The sequence below is a fragment of the Pseudoliparis swirei genome, chromosome 6 (assembly GCF_029220125.1).
Source record: "Pseudoliparis swirei isolate HS2019 ecotype Mariana Trench chromosome 6, NWPU_hadal_v1, whole genome shotgun sequence".
Lineage (NCBI taxonomy): Eukaryota > Metazoa > Chordata > Actinopteri > Perciformes > Liparidae > Pseudoliparis > Pseudoliparis swirei.
This window is the reverse complement of record NC_079393.1, coordinates 24,290,277-24,304,865: the sequence shown is the minus strand read 5'-3', so window position 1 is coordinate 24,304,865 and position 14,589 is coordinate 24,290,277. Positions and strand designations below refer to the sequence as shown.

Here is a 14,589-nt window from a genome sequence, read left to right as displayed (position 1 = left end):
GCAGCCTCAAAACAGAAACAAAGGCAAAGTTAGATTGATGCAGTCCTCGAGCAGAGAAACATTCACTGCCTTCTGGTGTTAAACTGAGCTTCAATGACCTAGAAGAAACCAGCACTCTGAACACTCTTATAGTTAATCAAAATTAATAAGTCAGGTTGAATGTTAAAAAAGGACACATTTTAGTACAAAGGCATCAACATGTGTTTAATTTCTGCCATCTTGCAGCCTACACAGATGCCTCGACTGTTTCATGTGATGATGGTCTTGATTGCCTGAGTCCGGATCCTAGAATTCTTTTTAAATACTCAGTGTACAAAAGATATTATATCTGCCTCCGCCATACAGTTAGATTTTTGTTAATAAGGAGATCCAGTCCAATGCCCTCCTGCATTTACCATTAAATGAGCATAAGAGTACGGACCACTTGTGTGCAAAGACACAGTTACACATCTATTTAGGGTTGATTTTGGGAAAGATAGATGTCTTTAGGGATGCACCGATCTGATCGGCGCCGATCCATATCGGCCGATATTCCCATTATCGGTTTTGATCGGCGTTCTCAAAACGGCCGATCAGATGACGTAACATCTGCGAGAACTATCAGACGTTTTAATCGCCGCGCACGGCAACGGAGACGATGCGCCCGGCGAGGACCGCAGAGTGAGAGGTCAGAGGGGATCCTCACGCACCGAGCGGCGTCCCCGTCCCCCGAGTTGAATCTCTGGGTCGACTCAGCCGACTCTCACATGTCTGCCCCTAGAGATGCTCACGCTAAACACATTCGATCAGGAGCGCGCGAGGGCTTTGATAACGTTAGCGGAAGGATTTATGTGACAACATCCGGTTTTGCAAAGTTAGCGGAAAGAACCACGTGCAACAACATCCGTTTTTCAAAATAAGATGTCAACAAATCATACACGAACATATCAAAGTAAACAATGAACTGATTTTGTATCTTTAGAGATCGTTTCTGAGATTTAGCTTAAATTATGCTAACATTAAAACATTTTTACTGGACCAAGGAAGAGTTTATAAAAATAAGTCAGACTTTTGTATGTTAAAAAAAGTCCTGTATATAGATTTCCCCAAGAGTTCCAGGAAATGAATAATGCAGATGTGTTCCATACATATCTGAAATCCCCTACAATAGCAATCAAACAATTTTAATGTATCAATTAGGACATTTTTCAAAGTAAGTCATAAATGTTTAAAGAAATCGGTAATTTCTTTAATGTTTGAGTTGCTTTATATATGTATTTCCTCATAGTCCTCATAGCAATAATGCTACACAATAAATAGAATGCTTCAATCGACACCGTGATCGGTGATCGATATTATCGGATCGGCAGGTACTGATTTCAGTCATCGGTATTATCGGTGATCGGCAGATACTGATTTCAGTGATCGGTATTATCGGTGATCGGCAGATACTGATTTCAGTGATCGGTGATCGGCACCAAAAACCTGATCGGTGCATCTCTAGATGTCTTAGAAATGAAATGCAGTGTTTCCCCTACCATTATATTAGGGGGGTGCACTGACACGTGCGCGCACACAGGTGAGCACTGAGCACAGAGCACACTCACACCAGTAGACAGAGAGCATCGAAAAATATGTTGCATGAAAAGCAGACAGCTATATCTGCGTTTCAACAATAAGCTATTAAGTTGTAACTAAATATTAGTTTTTTTCCCCTCAAATATAACTTTATTTTCATTGTTCTAGTGATTGCAATTTTTAAAGGTCTGATGGAGCAATCTGGTTTACTTGAAAGTGATTGATATTTTCTTTATTCTAGTATTTATAAAAGCACAGATGGAGTCACAAAATGATGTGATTTACAAAAGATGTTTGAGAACCACTACTTTAAGTGGTTGTGTCGTCGTAAGGAGACACAACCAAGGAGATAAAGAACGAGGAGATAAAGAATGAGCGGAGGACAAAAAAACAAAGCATCAACTTTGACTTTGTAAATTTAAATGAAATGGCTAAATTCACACTCAAAAACAAAAACAATGCCTTACCTGGTTAAGCCTGTATATCGTTACAAAGGCTTGATTCCTCGTGGGCTCTTTGGTGCAGATCATTCCCTCTCAATCCACTGTGTTTCCTGTCTCTCTCTCTCTCTCTCTCTCTACTTCTGTTGTCCAATAAAACACAAATGACAAAAAAATATTTAAAAGTAAAAATAAAAAAGATAAACCTGCTTGCTTTTGGCATTTAAATGGATTAGAATCTTACCGTTTTCCTGTGTGTCATGAAAACCAGCACCTCAAGTTTGAATGCAATGTCTGAAAGGTGGCAAGGGAAAATTCATTAAATGTTACAAGATAAGAGTACATTGTCTTAATTACCTGTTCAAACTGCTCTTCTACTAATTTAAATATTTACATATATGTGCAATTTACTTACCTTAAAAGGAGATTCTTCTTAGAAATGCCACAAAACAACAAAAGCACTGAAACAAAGGCTTGAATTTTCCTTAGGGACAGCTTTATTAAATCAAATGCATGGCTAGTCAACAAGCTCTGCAAAGTCCCTCCTAGTAGCTTACCTACCTTGCTTATCTGAAAAGTTTGTTCTGGCAAGATATAACAAGTTTGTTTTTCTTGGTTTCAACTTTTGTGCCCTTCTCTGGATTGATCAGGAAGAAACACCTTTGTGAACACAATAATTCCTAATCAAACACTTTATACAGTGATTAGCTCTGAATGAGGAAATTAAAAAAAATATATATATATATTACTTTACCTCTGAAGGAACTCAAGTTCACTGAAAGTTGCTTCTTGTTTTTCTTGGTTTCAACTTTTGTGCCCTTCTCTGGATTGATCAGGAAGAAACACCCTTGTGAACACAATAATTCATAATCAAACACTATATACAGTGATTAGCTCTAAATGAGGAAATAAATTAAAAAATATATATATATTACTTTACCTCTGAAGGAACTCAAGTGTGGAGCCCAGAACCACAGGATAGTGGATATTGAAGCAATAATAGCTTCCAAACATCAAACAGATGGCAGAAACAAAGTTTGGGATTTGGTCATTCACAACCTTGCCGTCTACACTTAGCATGAACTGCCTTGAGGCATAGCAGGAGGTTCCTACAAAGATACAGGTAGAAAATATTTAACAGTAAACCAGCCATTACCATTCCAAAATCGGTCATAAAAAGTGGTTCTTCCCCATCCAGTGGTATTTTCTCCTCCATACAAGTGTAACAGATCCTCCAAGTTTGGGACTGTTCTGCTCCAAAATTGATGAGGTGGATCTTGACTAGCCAACAACACCATTCTGGGCTGGTAAAAGGCTTTGAAAAATAAATAACATGCTTTAGGTTCTTCTGTCCTCTGCAGAGTTGTGTGTGTGTGTGTGTGTGTGTGTGTGTGTGTGTGTGTGTGTGTGTGTGTGTGTGTGTGAAGAAGCGTGTTGTGATCTTACGATAAATACTAAACCGTCCTCAAAGTTTCCTGCGGGGTGGGAGGGGACACAGCTGCGGACCTCGTGTGATAAGAAGAACAAAACTATCTAAAGCAAGAAGTCATTTATGCTTTTCTCAATTTTTGCGGCAGCTCAAGCGCGTTTGATTTGTCAAAAGCGTTAAAAGAGACGTCCTTGTACTGCCAGAAACTCCTAGTGAATCCACACTTTACGACACGGCGGCGTCCTGGTGGTCGTTTACGGGACTGTCCTCGCTCTTTGCACGCCCGACTAGAGGAATGCAAGTTTTTTGCGGGATACAAGTACATGAGTTTACTCCCGAGGTAGAAGAGGAGAGAAGAAGAGCAGCTGGAGACTGAAGCAGAATCAGCCCGTGTGTGTGTTAGTCGATGAAACTCGCTCACGGATTCTGTCGTCTTCCACTTATCGACCTCGAGAGCGGCGCCTCGGTCAGGTCTGCAGAAACCGACTCGTTCATCCCGTCGTGACGCTCTGCTTCTTTCTCTTCTTCCCCTCCGCTTTCATTCCCTTTTCCTGTCGTCTCTGACCCCCCCCACCCCTCCACCCCGCATATAATGCACATTGCTCTGCAACTGTCTTCACTTCCTGTCGTCTCTCACACAGCAGAGAGGCCTGCTTCAAGAGATCCACTATTGTCCCTGTGCCCAAGAATGCTTCTCCAGCATGTATGAATGACTACCGACCGGTGGCCCTCACCTCGGTGGTCATGAAATGCTTTGAGAGGCTGATAAAGGACTACATCTGCGCCTTCCTCCCTTCCTCCATGGACCCGCTGCAGTTTGCTTATCGCCCAAACAGATCCACGGATGATGCTGTCTCCCAGGTACTGCACACCACACTCTCTCATCTGGACAGCCAGAGGGGGGGCTATGTGAGACTGCTGTTCATTGATTATAGTTCAGCTTTCAACACCATAGTCCCTCCAGACTGGCGGCAAGCTGATTGAGCTGGGACTGAACACCCCTGTGTGCTTGGATCCTGGACTTCCTGACCGCCAGGCCACAGGTGGTCAGGGTGGGCAGACACCTCCAAATCCTCACCCTGAACACAGGATCCCCAGGGTTGCGTCCTCAGCCCCTACTGTACTCCCTGTACACACATGACTGTGTGGCCAGGTTCAGCTCAACACCATCATCAAGTTTGCGGATGACACAGTGGTGGTGGGCCTGATCTCCGACAACGAGAAGGCCTACCTGGAGGAAGTTGCTGATCTGTCACTCTGGTGCCAGGACAACAGCCTCATCATGAATGTCACCAAAACTAAGGAGCTGATTGTGGACTTTAGGAGGGTACAACAACAGAGGACGTACTCACCACTGGGGATTAACGGGACTACTGTGGAGAGGGTGAGCGGGTATAAATACCTGGGAGTCCACATCACCGAGGATCTGACATGGTCAACAAACACAGACACTCTGGTGAGAAAGGCAAGGCAGCGCCTCTACCACCTCAGGCAGCTGAGGAAATTTAAAGTTCTCCAGAGGATCCTTCAGTCCTTCTACTCTGGAGCTGTAGAGAGCGTCCTGACAGGAAGCATCACAGCCTGGTTTGGCAACTGCTCCGCTCAGGACAGGAGCGCTCTGCAGAGAGTAGTGCGTCGGCTGAACGCACTATTGGAACTACACTCCCACCCTGCAGGACTTGTACACCAGGAGGTGCAGAACCAGAGCCGGCAGGATCATGAAGGATCCTCACCACCCCAACAACAGACTGTTTCAGCTGCTGCGGTCAGGCAGGCGCCTCCGTAGTCACGCTGCAAGAACAGAGAGACTGAGACGGAGTTTCTTTCCTCAGGCCATCAGGATTGTGAACTCCGACCTCACCAGGACCCCCATAGACCCACACAACTGCCCCTCTTAGGCACACACACACACACACACACACACTTACTGTAAATATTGTGTTGTTTTTTATTTGTAAATAGTGTGTACTTGTTGCCCTTGCACATTCCTGCTGAGCATTGCCACTTTCATTTCACTGCACACCCTGTGTGTGTATGTGACAAATAAAACATCTTGAATCTTGAAATCTTGAATCTTGATCTCTCTTGAACGCATCGCGCTCAGAAAGAGGACCCGGTGCGGCTCTCTGCGGCGTTTTAAAAGAAAAACTTCAGAGACGGAAATCTAGGATAAATCTCCGTTTGAAAGATGAAGCGAGTTGCAGTTTAACTACGTTATATACGGGAGGCTAAGAAATGAGCCTCTCTGGGGTTTTTTGTTTTGTTTGGAGATCATTATGTTATTTATTTATTTATTTAATCAAATTCTTTTTTTGGGGGGTCATCCAAAAGATCTTGATTGAGAAATGACTGGATTGGACTTTATTCTAGTTGAACTTGACTCGAATGTATGAGAAGTCTCAGTTTTCTTCTTCTTTTTAAAAGCACGTTCATAAAGAAACATCGACAAAATGAAATCATGAGTGTGGAATAAATTACAGATTATCCTGGATTCTTTTCGTCCTGTTTTTTCATCTCACCCATAGAGAGAGAGAGAGAGAGAGATTACAGAGGGGGGGCTGAAAAAAGAGCTCCAAGAGAAGATGTTGACAGCTCTGTGTGTGCAGGATGTTGTTGGGTCCTGAGTCTCTTCTTATTCTTTAGATTATGATGCCTGAGATGAGGCTTGTGAAGTGTGGATGTGTGAGTTGAAATGCACAAAAAACAGGAATAATGTTTGCACCGTGAAACTAAATGATTTCAGCTTTCAAGCTCAATTTCTAGATCTTTAGTATATTTGTAGTTACCGTTCAGAAGTTGAGATGTACTTGGCTAAAGATAAAGTAAATGTTTCATTTTTGCACAGTAAATATTCTGTAAATAGAAAGTAAAGAGGTATTGTTGTTTACAAGATTGAAAAAAGGGAAGATTTGAATTTTAGGTCATGAGCCATATGTCTACGGGGCCTTTTGTCCCATGAAGTGTAAATGACGTTGAGACGGGAAGGGAACATATTAACATGTTACATGTATTTGTCATTTCCCATCTGCCTAACAATTAAGACTCTTTCTTAGCACTAATTTAGCTCTCTTGATGAAAAGGTCCGAACACAGGGACTCTGAAACCAAAATCAACACAGAAATAAAGTTCCTCACAGAAGCTTCAAAGGTTTTGCAACTCGGAAATGTTTCTAAAGATCCAATACAGAATTATCTTATGTTGGTTTGCGGGTTGGAACATTTTAAAGTGTAATTCGTAGAAGTCTGATAAATATGGGCTCCAGATGAAATGTTTACCGGAGATGCTCCGATTTAGTCCAAAAAAATACGTGTTTCTAAATCCACATCATCGAAATTGCATATTTAGGTTCCAACTGCTGAATAAACTGGACGATGGGCTTCTCTCAAAGTGACATTTGAATGTAAATAAGTGAAGGAGCTCACGAGACGTAAGACATAACCATCTAGTTGCATGCCAGGGTACAGATCCATAATGTTGGATCAGGGAAATGCCCGAGTAATGCCCGAGTAATGCCCGAGTAATGCCCGAGTAATGCCCGAGTAATGCCCGAGTAATACCCGAGTAATACCCGAGTAATGCCCGAGTATTGCCCGAGTAATACCCGAGTATGTCATGTTGTAAATGTCACATTTTGGGGGAGTTTTGCTGAAGCTGCTGAGAAACATCCCCCACAGACTGTTAGCCCGAACACGTCAGTGCTGAGAAGAAGAAGAACAAGAAAAAGGAGGAGGAAGAAGAAGATGATGAAGGAGAAGTCGTAGGAGAACAAGAAAAAGGAGGAGGAAACAGGAAGAAGAAGAAGAAGAAGGAAAAGAAGAACAAGATGAAGGAGAAGTAGTAGGAGAACAAGAAAAAGGTGGAGGAAAGAAGGAAAAGAAGAACAAGATGAAGGAGAAGTAGTAGGAGGAGAACAAGAAAAAGGTGGAGGAAAGAAGATTGAAGCAGAAGTAGTAGGAGGAGAACAAGAAAAAGGTGGAGGAAAGAAGAAGAAGAAGATGAAGGAGAAGTCGTAGGAGAACAAGAAGAAGAAGAAGATGAAGGAGAAGTCGTAGGAGAACAAGAAAAAGGTGGAGGAAAGAAGAACAAGATGAAGGAGAAGTTGTAAGCACACAGCTGATGTCATCTCAGTGCTTCATGCTTATGTTCTGTAACGTTTTCTATTATTTCTTCTGGAAGTTCAGAGTTTCCGTTCAGATGTTCTGGAGCATCAGTGCAGCAGCATTGCAACAAGCCTTCGACTGGACTGAAATGTTAAAGAAACCAGTGGGTTTAAACTTTAAATACGAAGTTAGGATTTCTCGTTTGAACAATCGTTTATGAGGCTTTTCATGTTTTTTTTTGATTTGCTCATAATGTCTCATTGGCATGGTATGTGTTACTCAGTGGTATGATGTGTTCTTACAGTATCTTGGAGTCGTCTGTTTCGTCTCATCGGTTCTGATTTTCTTGTGATTGGAGTTCAACGCCATGTTAACGATTCGCAGTCTGAATGATGTCACATGATGGGAAGCCGGGAAAGGACGGAGAGAAAGTTTGGGAGTGAACACAGCCCGATGGGAAATGTGTTCTCATCGTAACTGTTTCACACGGGGAAAAAGTAGATTTCAATCTTTACAAATGTTTGTAAAAACAAGTTACAAATATAAAAGATCCCGTGTTGGTGAAGCCACGCCCCTGTATGAACCGCTCTGCTTCCAGTCTGAAGATGTAACACACTCTGCTTCTCGACGAAGGAGAACCGAACACCTCTGAGACATCTGGGTTGTTCAGAAGCTTCTGTGATCGCGCTGCTGTTCATATCGCATGAAATAAAAGTGAAATAAAAGTGAAAGAACTTCTTCTCTGGTTCTGTCTCTTCTAGCAGCTTCTGATCTGTTCAGGACCAGATAAGAAATGGAGCTGAGCTGAAGCTCCTGACTCCTCTCTGTTAGCTCTGATGCATGTATGTGCCATGTTGGATCATGGTACATACACAGAACCTCCTCACACAGAACCTCCTCACACAGAACCTCCTCACACAGAACATGCTCACACAGAACATGCTCACACAGAACCTCCTCACAGAACCTCCTCACACAGAACATGCTCACACAGAACATGCTCACACAGAACCTCCTCACACAGAACCTCCTCACACAGAACCTCCTCACACAGAACCTCCTCACACAGAACCTCCTCACACAGAACCTCCTCACACAGAACATGCTCACACAGAACCTCCTCACACAGAACCTCCTCACACAGAACCTCCTCACACAGAACCTCCTCACAGAACATGCTCACACAGAACCTCCTCACACAGAACCTCCTCACAGAACCTCCTCACACAGAACCTCCTCACACAGAACCTCCTCACACAGAACCTCCTCACACAGAACCTCCTCACACAGAACCTCCTCACACAGAACCTCCTCACACAGAACCTCCTCACACAGAACCTCCTCACACAGAACCTCCTCACACAGAACCTCCTCACACAGAACCTCCTCACACAGAACATGCTCACACAGAACCTCCTCACACAGAACATGCTCACACAGAACCTCCTCACACAGAACCTCCTCACACAGAACCTCCTCACACAGAACCTCCTCACACAGAACCTCCTCACACAGAACATGCTCACACAGAACCTCCTCACACAGAACCTCCTCACAGAACCTCCTCACACAGAACATGCTTACACAGAACCTCCTCACACAGAACCTCCTCACACAGAACATGCTCACACAGAACCTCCTCACACAGAACCTCCTCACACAGAACCTCCTCACACAGAACCTCCTCACAGAACCTCCTAACCTCACACAGAACCTCCTCACACAGAACATGCTCACACAGAACCTCCTCACACAGAACCTCCTCACACAACATGCTCACACAGAACCTCCTCACACAGAACCTCCTCACACAGAACCTCCTCACACAGAACCTCCTCACACAGAACATGCTCACAGAACCTCCTCACACAGAACATGCTCACACAGAACCTCCTCACACAGAACCTCCTCACACAACATGCTCACACAGAACCTCCTCACACAGAACCTCCTCACACAGAACCTCTTCAGGTTCTATGTGGTTCTATGCTACATTTGTTAAACTTTTGTTAAACTTCTTGCCATGACATATTGTTAAACTTGATCCATCACATTCCAGTCCTGATTTCAAACTACTCTTTAATATCTAGATGAGAGAAACAGTTGGCTGTTTTTCGCCAGTCCTGATATGCAAGTCAAATTGAACAACTTTTTGGATATGATAAAGCCCCCAAAAGGGCAACATTCCTAAGATAGAATAATAAGAACTCATTGAAATACAATAGGTTCTTCTCCGACACTTCAGGGTATCGAACCCCATCCCAGTAAACCAGGAGTACCGTTACCAGTGCCTTTTGTCTTTTTGGGGCTACATGGGAGGTCGAGCCCCAGTTTCAGCCGCCTGGCTCCTCGTCCTTCTACCAGCCAGAGCTACAACAGATCAACATTGTCATTATATATGATATGGTTAAATTGGTTAAAATATGGTTAATATGGTTAATAGTATTTTAGTATTAGTATTTAGTATTGTTATTGTGTTTTGTTTTATTTTTTATTAATGCTCTAATCCTAATCTAATCTAACCCGCTGCTGTGATCCTGCGATTTCCCCACTGTGGGATTAATAAAGGATTATCTAATCTAAACTAATCTAATCTAAAGTCATTCATAAACCAATTTCCTTTTTTGGGCCTGAACAAGTCCTTCAAGAACTTGTGTGCTCTGCTTTGCCATGAATCTGTTCTTTATTGCCGAATAATTTCTGATGATCTCAGTGACATATTTGGAAAGCTGCTTGAACGAAATCCTCATCTTATATAAAGCCAAAAGGGCAACATTCCTAAAATAGAATAATAAGAACTCATTGAAATACAATAAGTTCTTCTCCGACACTTCAGGGTATCGAACCCCATCCCAGTAAACCAGCTGTTACCAGTGCCTTTTCTTCTTTAAGGGAATTCATGCTCTGTGCCCTTCTCCAGTTTTTGGGTACCTCGACCCCGTTTGCCTTGTGGTTTCCATGTCAGTGCCTGTTTTGTTCTTGCTGTTGTGTTTCTTCGTAGTGTGTGTCCAATCCAGCTCCATTTTCTCCTTCACAGCTGTATATTTTTCTTAATAAACCCTTGTTTTGTTTAAGGCTTTAACCGTGGTTGTGAGTTCTGCTTTTGGGTCCATGTTGTGTTACCAGAACACTCGGTGTTCGTGTCGGTCGTTCGGTCCCCCCCCCGCCCCCAGCGCACTTGCTTCCAATGCATGAAATTGTCGAGCGTCTTTAAAAGTTAACTTTTACAACTTTTTTTTAGGTTGGCAAAAGCACTCGGTGTTCGTGTCGGCCGGTCGGTCTCCCCAGGGGAAACCCGCCCCGGCCGACCTCAGTTCCCAGTGTACCTTCGCCGCTCCCGCCGCACGAGCTTCCAATGCATTAGATTGTCGAGCGTCTTTAAAAGTGAACTTTTCAAACTTTTTTTAGGTTGGCAAAAGCACCAACTCGGTGTTCGTGTCGCCCCCCCCCTCCCCTCTCCTCACTGGATGTTTTTTTTATTTTGCATGTGTCATGTCCCACCTTTCATCTAAGCACTTAATACCTTGAGGCGTCCCAAAATGCAAATTGGCTATTTTAATGACCATTTGTACAGTTTAAAATGCCGCTTTTTCTTTTGTAACTTTTTTTTTTTTTTTTTTTCACTCCGAAGATGCCAAAGCAAAAACCTACTACCTGTTAACTTTGCAGTGAGATTTTTTTTTTTCTGATGCTGCAGGTCGGCCAGTTCTATGGGTTTGCTTTGATTCTTTATTTTTATTTCCAGACCTAAGGATGTCAGTTCCCCGTGTACCGTCGCCGCCCCAGAGTCTTGTGCCCCGTTCCCTGCACTGTTTCTGCCGTGGCCTGGTGGGGCTATCTCCTCCTCTCCTCCTCCTCCTCTCCCTCTCCTCCTCTCCTCCTCCTCTTATTATTAATGTTAGTTAGTTAGGCCTCTGTATTCCTCTCGGAACATAGGCCATTGATGAATTGTTTCCACCCTCGTCTGTCCTGAGCCATCCTCTCCAGCTGTTTCCACGTCAGCCTCTTCTTCTTGAATTCCTGCTCTGTGCTCCTTCTCCAGGTGTTTTTGGGTCGTCCTCGACCCCGTTTGCCTTGTGGTTTCCATGTCAGTGCCTGTTTTGTTCTTGCTGTTGTGTTTCTTCGTAGTGTGTGTCCAATCCAGCTCCATTTTCTCCTTCACAGCTGTATATTTTTCTTAATAAACCCTTGTTTTGTTTAAGGTTGTGAGTTCTGCTTTTGGGTCCATGTTGTGTTACCAGAACACTCGGTGTTCGTGTCGGTCGTTCGGTCCCCCCCCCCCCCAGGGGAAACCCGCCCCGGCCGACCTCAGTTCCCAGTGTACCTTCGCCGCAGCGCACGAGCTTCCAATGCATTAGATTGTCGAGCGTCTTTAAAAGTGAACTTTTCAAACTTTTTTTAGGTTGGCAAAAGCATCAACTCGGTGTTCGTGTCGCCCCCCCCTCTCCCCACTGGATGTTTTTTTTATTTTGCATGTGTCATGTCCCACCTTTCATCTAAGCACTTAATACCTTGAAATGGTGAGCTGCTTTTTTTTTTTGATACTGCTTTTTATATATATATATATTTTTATGAATTGTTTTTACCCCCATTTAGACATCGATCTGTTGAAAGCATGCCTTTTTCTTTCGGCGTCCCAAAATGCAAATTGGCTATTTTAATGACAATTTGTACAGTTTAAAATGCCGCTTTTTCTTTTGTAAATTTTTTTCTTTCTTTTTTTTTTCCTACTCCGAAGATGCCAAAGCAAAAACCTTCTACCTATTAACTTTGCAGTGAGATTTTTTTTCTTTTCTGATGCTGCAGGTCGGCCTGTGAGGGGCGTTTCTATCGGTTTGCTTTGATTCTTTATTTTTATTTCCAGACCTAAGGATGTCGGTTCCCCGTGTACCGCCGCCCCGGAGTCTTGTGCCCCGTTCCCTGCACTGTTTCTGCCGTGGCCTGGTGGGGCTGTCTCCTCCTCTCCATCTCCTCCTCTCCATCTCCTCCTCCTCCTCCTCCTCTCCATCTCCTCCTCTCCTCCTCCTCCATCCTCTCCAGCTGTTTCCACGTCAGCCTCTTCTTCTTGAATTCCTGCTCTGCTCCTTCTCCAGGTGTTTTTGGGTCGTCCTCGACCCCGTTTGCCTTGTGGTTTCCATGTCAGTGCCTGTTTTGTTCTTGCTGTTGTGTTTCTTCGTAGTGTGTGTCCAATCCAGCTCCATTTTCTCCTTAACAGCTGTATATTTGTCTTCATAAACCCTTGTTTTGTTTAAGGTTGTGAGTTCTGCTTTTGGGTCCATGTTGTGTTACCAGAACACTCGGTCGATTCCCCGTGTACCGTCGCCGCCCCGGCCGACTTCAGCTCCCCGTGTCCCGTCACCCCCCCAGAGTCCTGTGCCCCGTCCCCTGGCCATTTAGTTTGGCCTCCATTTCTAAAACCTCCATTCTCAGCCGCGTGAGCCGGCATCTAGCCGGTTCACGCGGTTTGTCAAAGCTTTAGTCGTGGTTGTGTTCTGCTTCTGTGAGCCGGCATCTGGCGGTTCACACACCAGAAAACTACGTGTGTGAGCCGGCATCTAGCCGGTTCACACACGGTGTTACCAGAACACTACGTGTGTGAGCCGGCATCTAGCCGGTTCACACACGGTGTTACCTGAACACTACATGTCCTCCAGCTCGCCTGACAAACTGAAGAAAGACATTTTTCCTCCTCTAGGTCACTCACCTCTTTGACGTTCTTCAGGCGAAACTCCTTCTGGAGAGCCTCATTTAGTTTGGCCTCCATTTCTAAAACCTCCATTCTCAGCCGCGTGAGCCGGCATCTAGCCGGTTCACACACGTAGTGTTACCTGAACACTACGCGTGTGAGCCGGCATCGAGCCGGTTCACGCGGCTTGTTTAAAGCTTTAGTCGTGGTTGTGCGTTCTGCTTCTGGGCCCACGTAGTGTTACCTGAACACTACGTGTGTGAGCCGGCATCTAGCCGGTTCACGTGACCCCCGTGCGCCTGTGACATGTTTCCATTGAAATATTTTATGTTGGGAGAACCGGATCAACCGGAGTAAAAAACCCAACTTAAATATGGAATGTGCAAACTCCACACGTCACAGGAAGGCGAGCGTGTTTATTGTCCTCCAGTTCGCCTGAAGAACTGAACGATTCTTTTCCGCAAAGAGAGTTTTTTGGGCTTTTGGACCACTCTTATCTCCTCCAGGCTGCTTTTGATTTCGCTCATGACCTGGAGAAGATGGCCCTTTTCTTCTTGCCACTGGAGCTGTTGCCTGTTGGATTGAGTCAATGACTCGGTCAGCGCAGCCTGCAGCTGATTGCTCGTCTCTCTTTGGTGAGCCAAGTTCATTTCTGCGTCTTCCTGGCTCTTCTTCAGCAACAGAAGGGTCTGGGTCAGGTTGATTTCGAGCTCCCACTGGCTCTCCTTTTGCAGCTGAAGGGCCTCCTCCAACTGCTTTAATTTGTGGTCGGTCTCAGCTTCAGTGACCTTCTTCAATTCGAGTTGAAGCTCTAGGTCACTGATCTCTTCAATTTTCTTGAGGCGAGACTCCTTCTGGAGAGCCTCATTTAGTTTGGCATCCGTTTCTAAAAGCTCCACTTGACCTCTCAGAATCGCATTCTCTTTGGAGAGGAGCTGGCTGGTGCCCTCGTCTACCTCCTCTTCGACGTCCTTTATGGGTTCTGGGGCCTCAGTGGGGATGGTTCTTCCTTTGCACTGGTGAGGTATCCTTTGTGGTTTAGTGGGCTCAATTCTCGGCCGGGTAGCCTGTCTACCAGCTTGTTCACCCCCACGAGCTCCCTGAGCTACTTGTGGTGGGCGCTCTCCTGCACCAGGCACTGTTTCCTCCAGGAGGTTTGGTTATTTTGTGTCCGGGGAGAATTGACCTCTGCAGACTGATGAACCCTGTTCTTGCTGCAGAGAGTGGAAATTCGGTTTCCCTTGATCTTTTCAACATTCTTGAGACAAGACTCCGTCTGGAGAGCCTCATTTTGTTTGGCCTCCTTTTCTAAAAGCTCCACTCTACCTCTTTGAAGTGCATTCTCTTTGATCAAGAGGAGCTGGCTGGTGCCCTCGT

General features: G+C 44.6%; 1 protein-coding gene and 1 long non-coding RNA gene across 2 annotated transcripts; both read right to left on the bottom strand.

Moving 5' to 3' along the window:
- Positions 1 to 2,471: 2,471 nt before the first annotated feature.
- Positions 2,472 to 2,831, bottom strand: LOC130195995 (uncharacterized). Its single transcript, XR_008832143.1, has 2 exons — positions 2,752 to 2,831; positions 2,472 to 2,657 (listed from the first exon to the last, which is right to left on the bottom strand). It is a non-coding gene; the product is annotated as an uncharacterized LOC130195995 (long non-coding RNA).
- A 10,510-nt stretch (positions 2,832 to 13,341) lies between these two features.
- LOC130195661 (uncharacterized) lies at positions 13,342 to 14,553 on the bottom strand. The gene is made up of 2 exons (XM_056417333.1): positions 14,539 to 14,553; positions 13,342 to 14,357 (listed from the first exon to the last, which is right to left on the bottom strand). The coding sequence occupies exons 1-2, from the start codon at positions 14,551 to 14,553 to the stop codon at positions 13,629 to 13,631; spliced, it is 744 nt and encodes a 247-aa protein (XP_056273308.1). The 3' UTR covers positions 13,342 to 13,628.
- Positions 14,554 to 14,589: the final 36 nt, after the last annotated feature.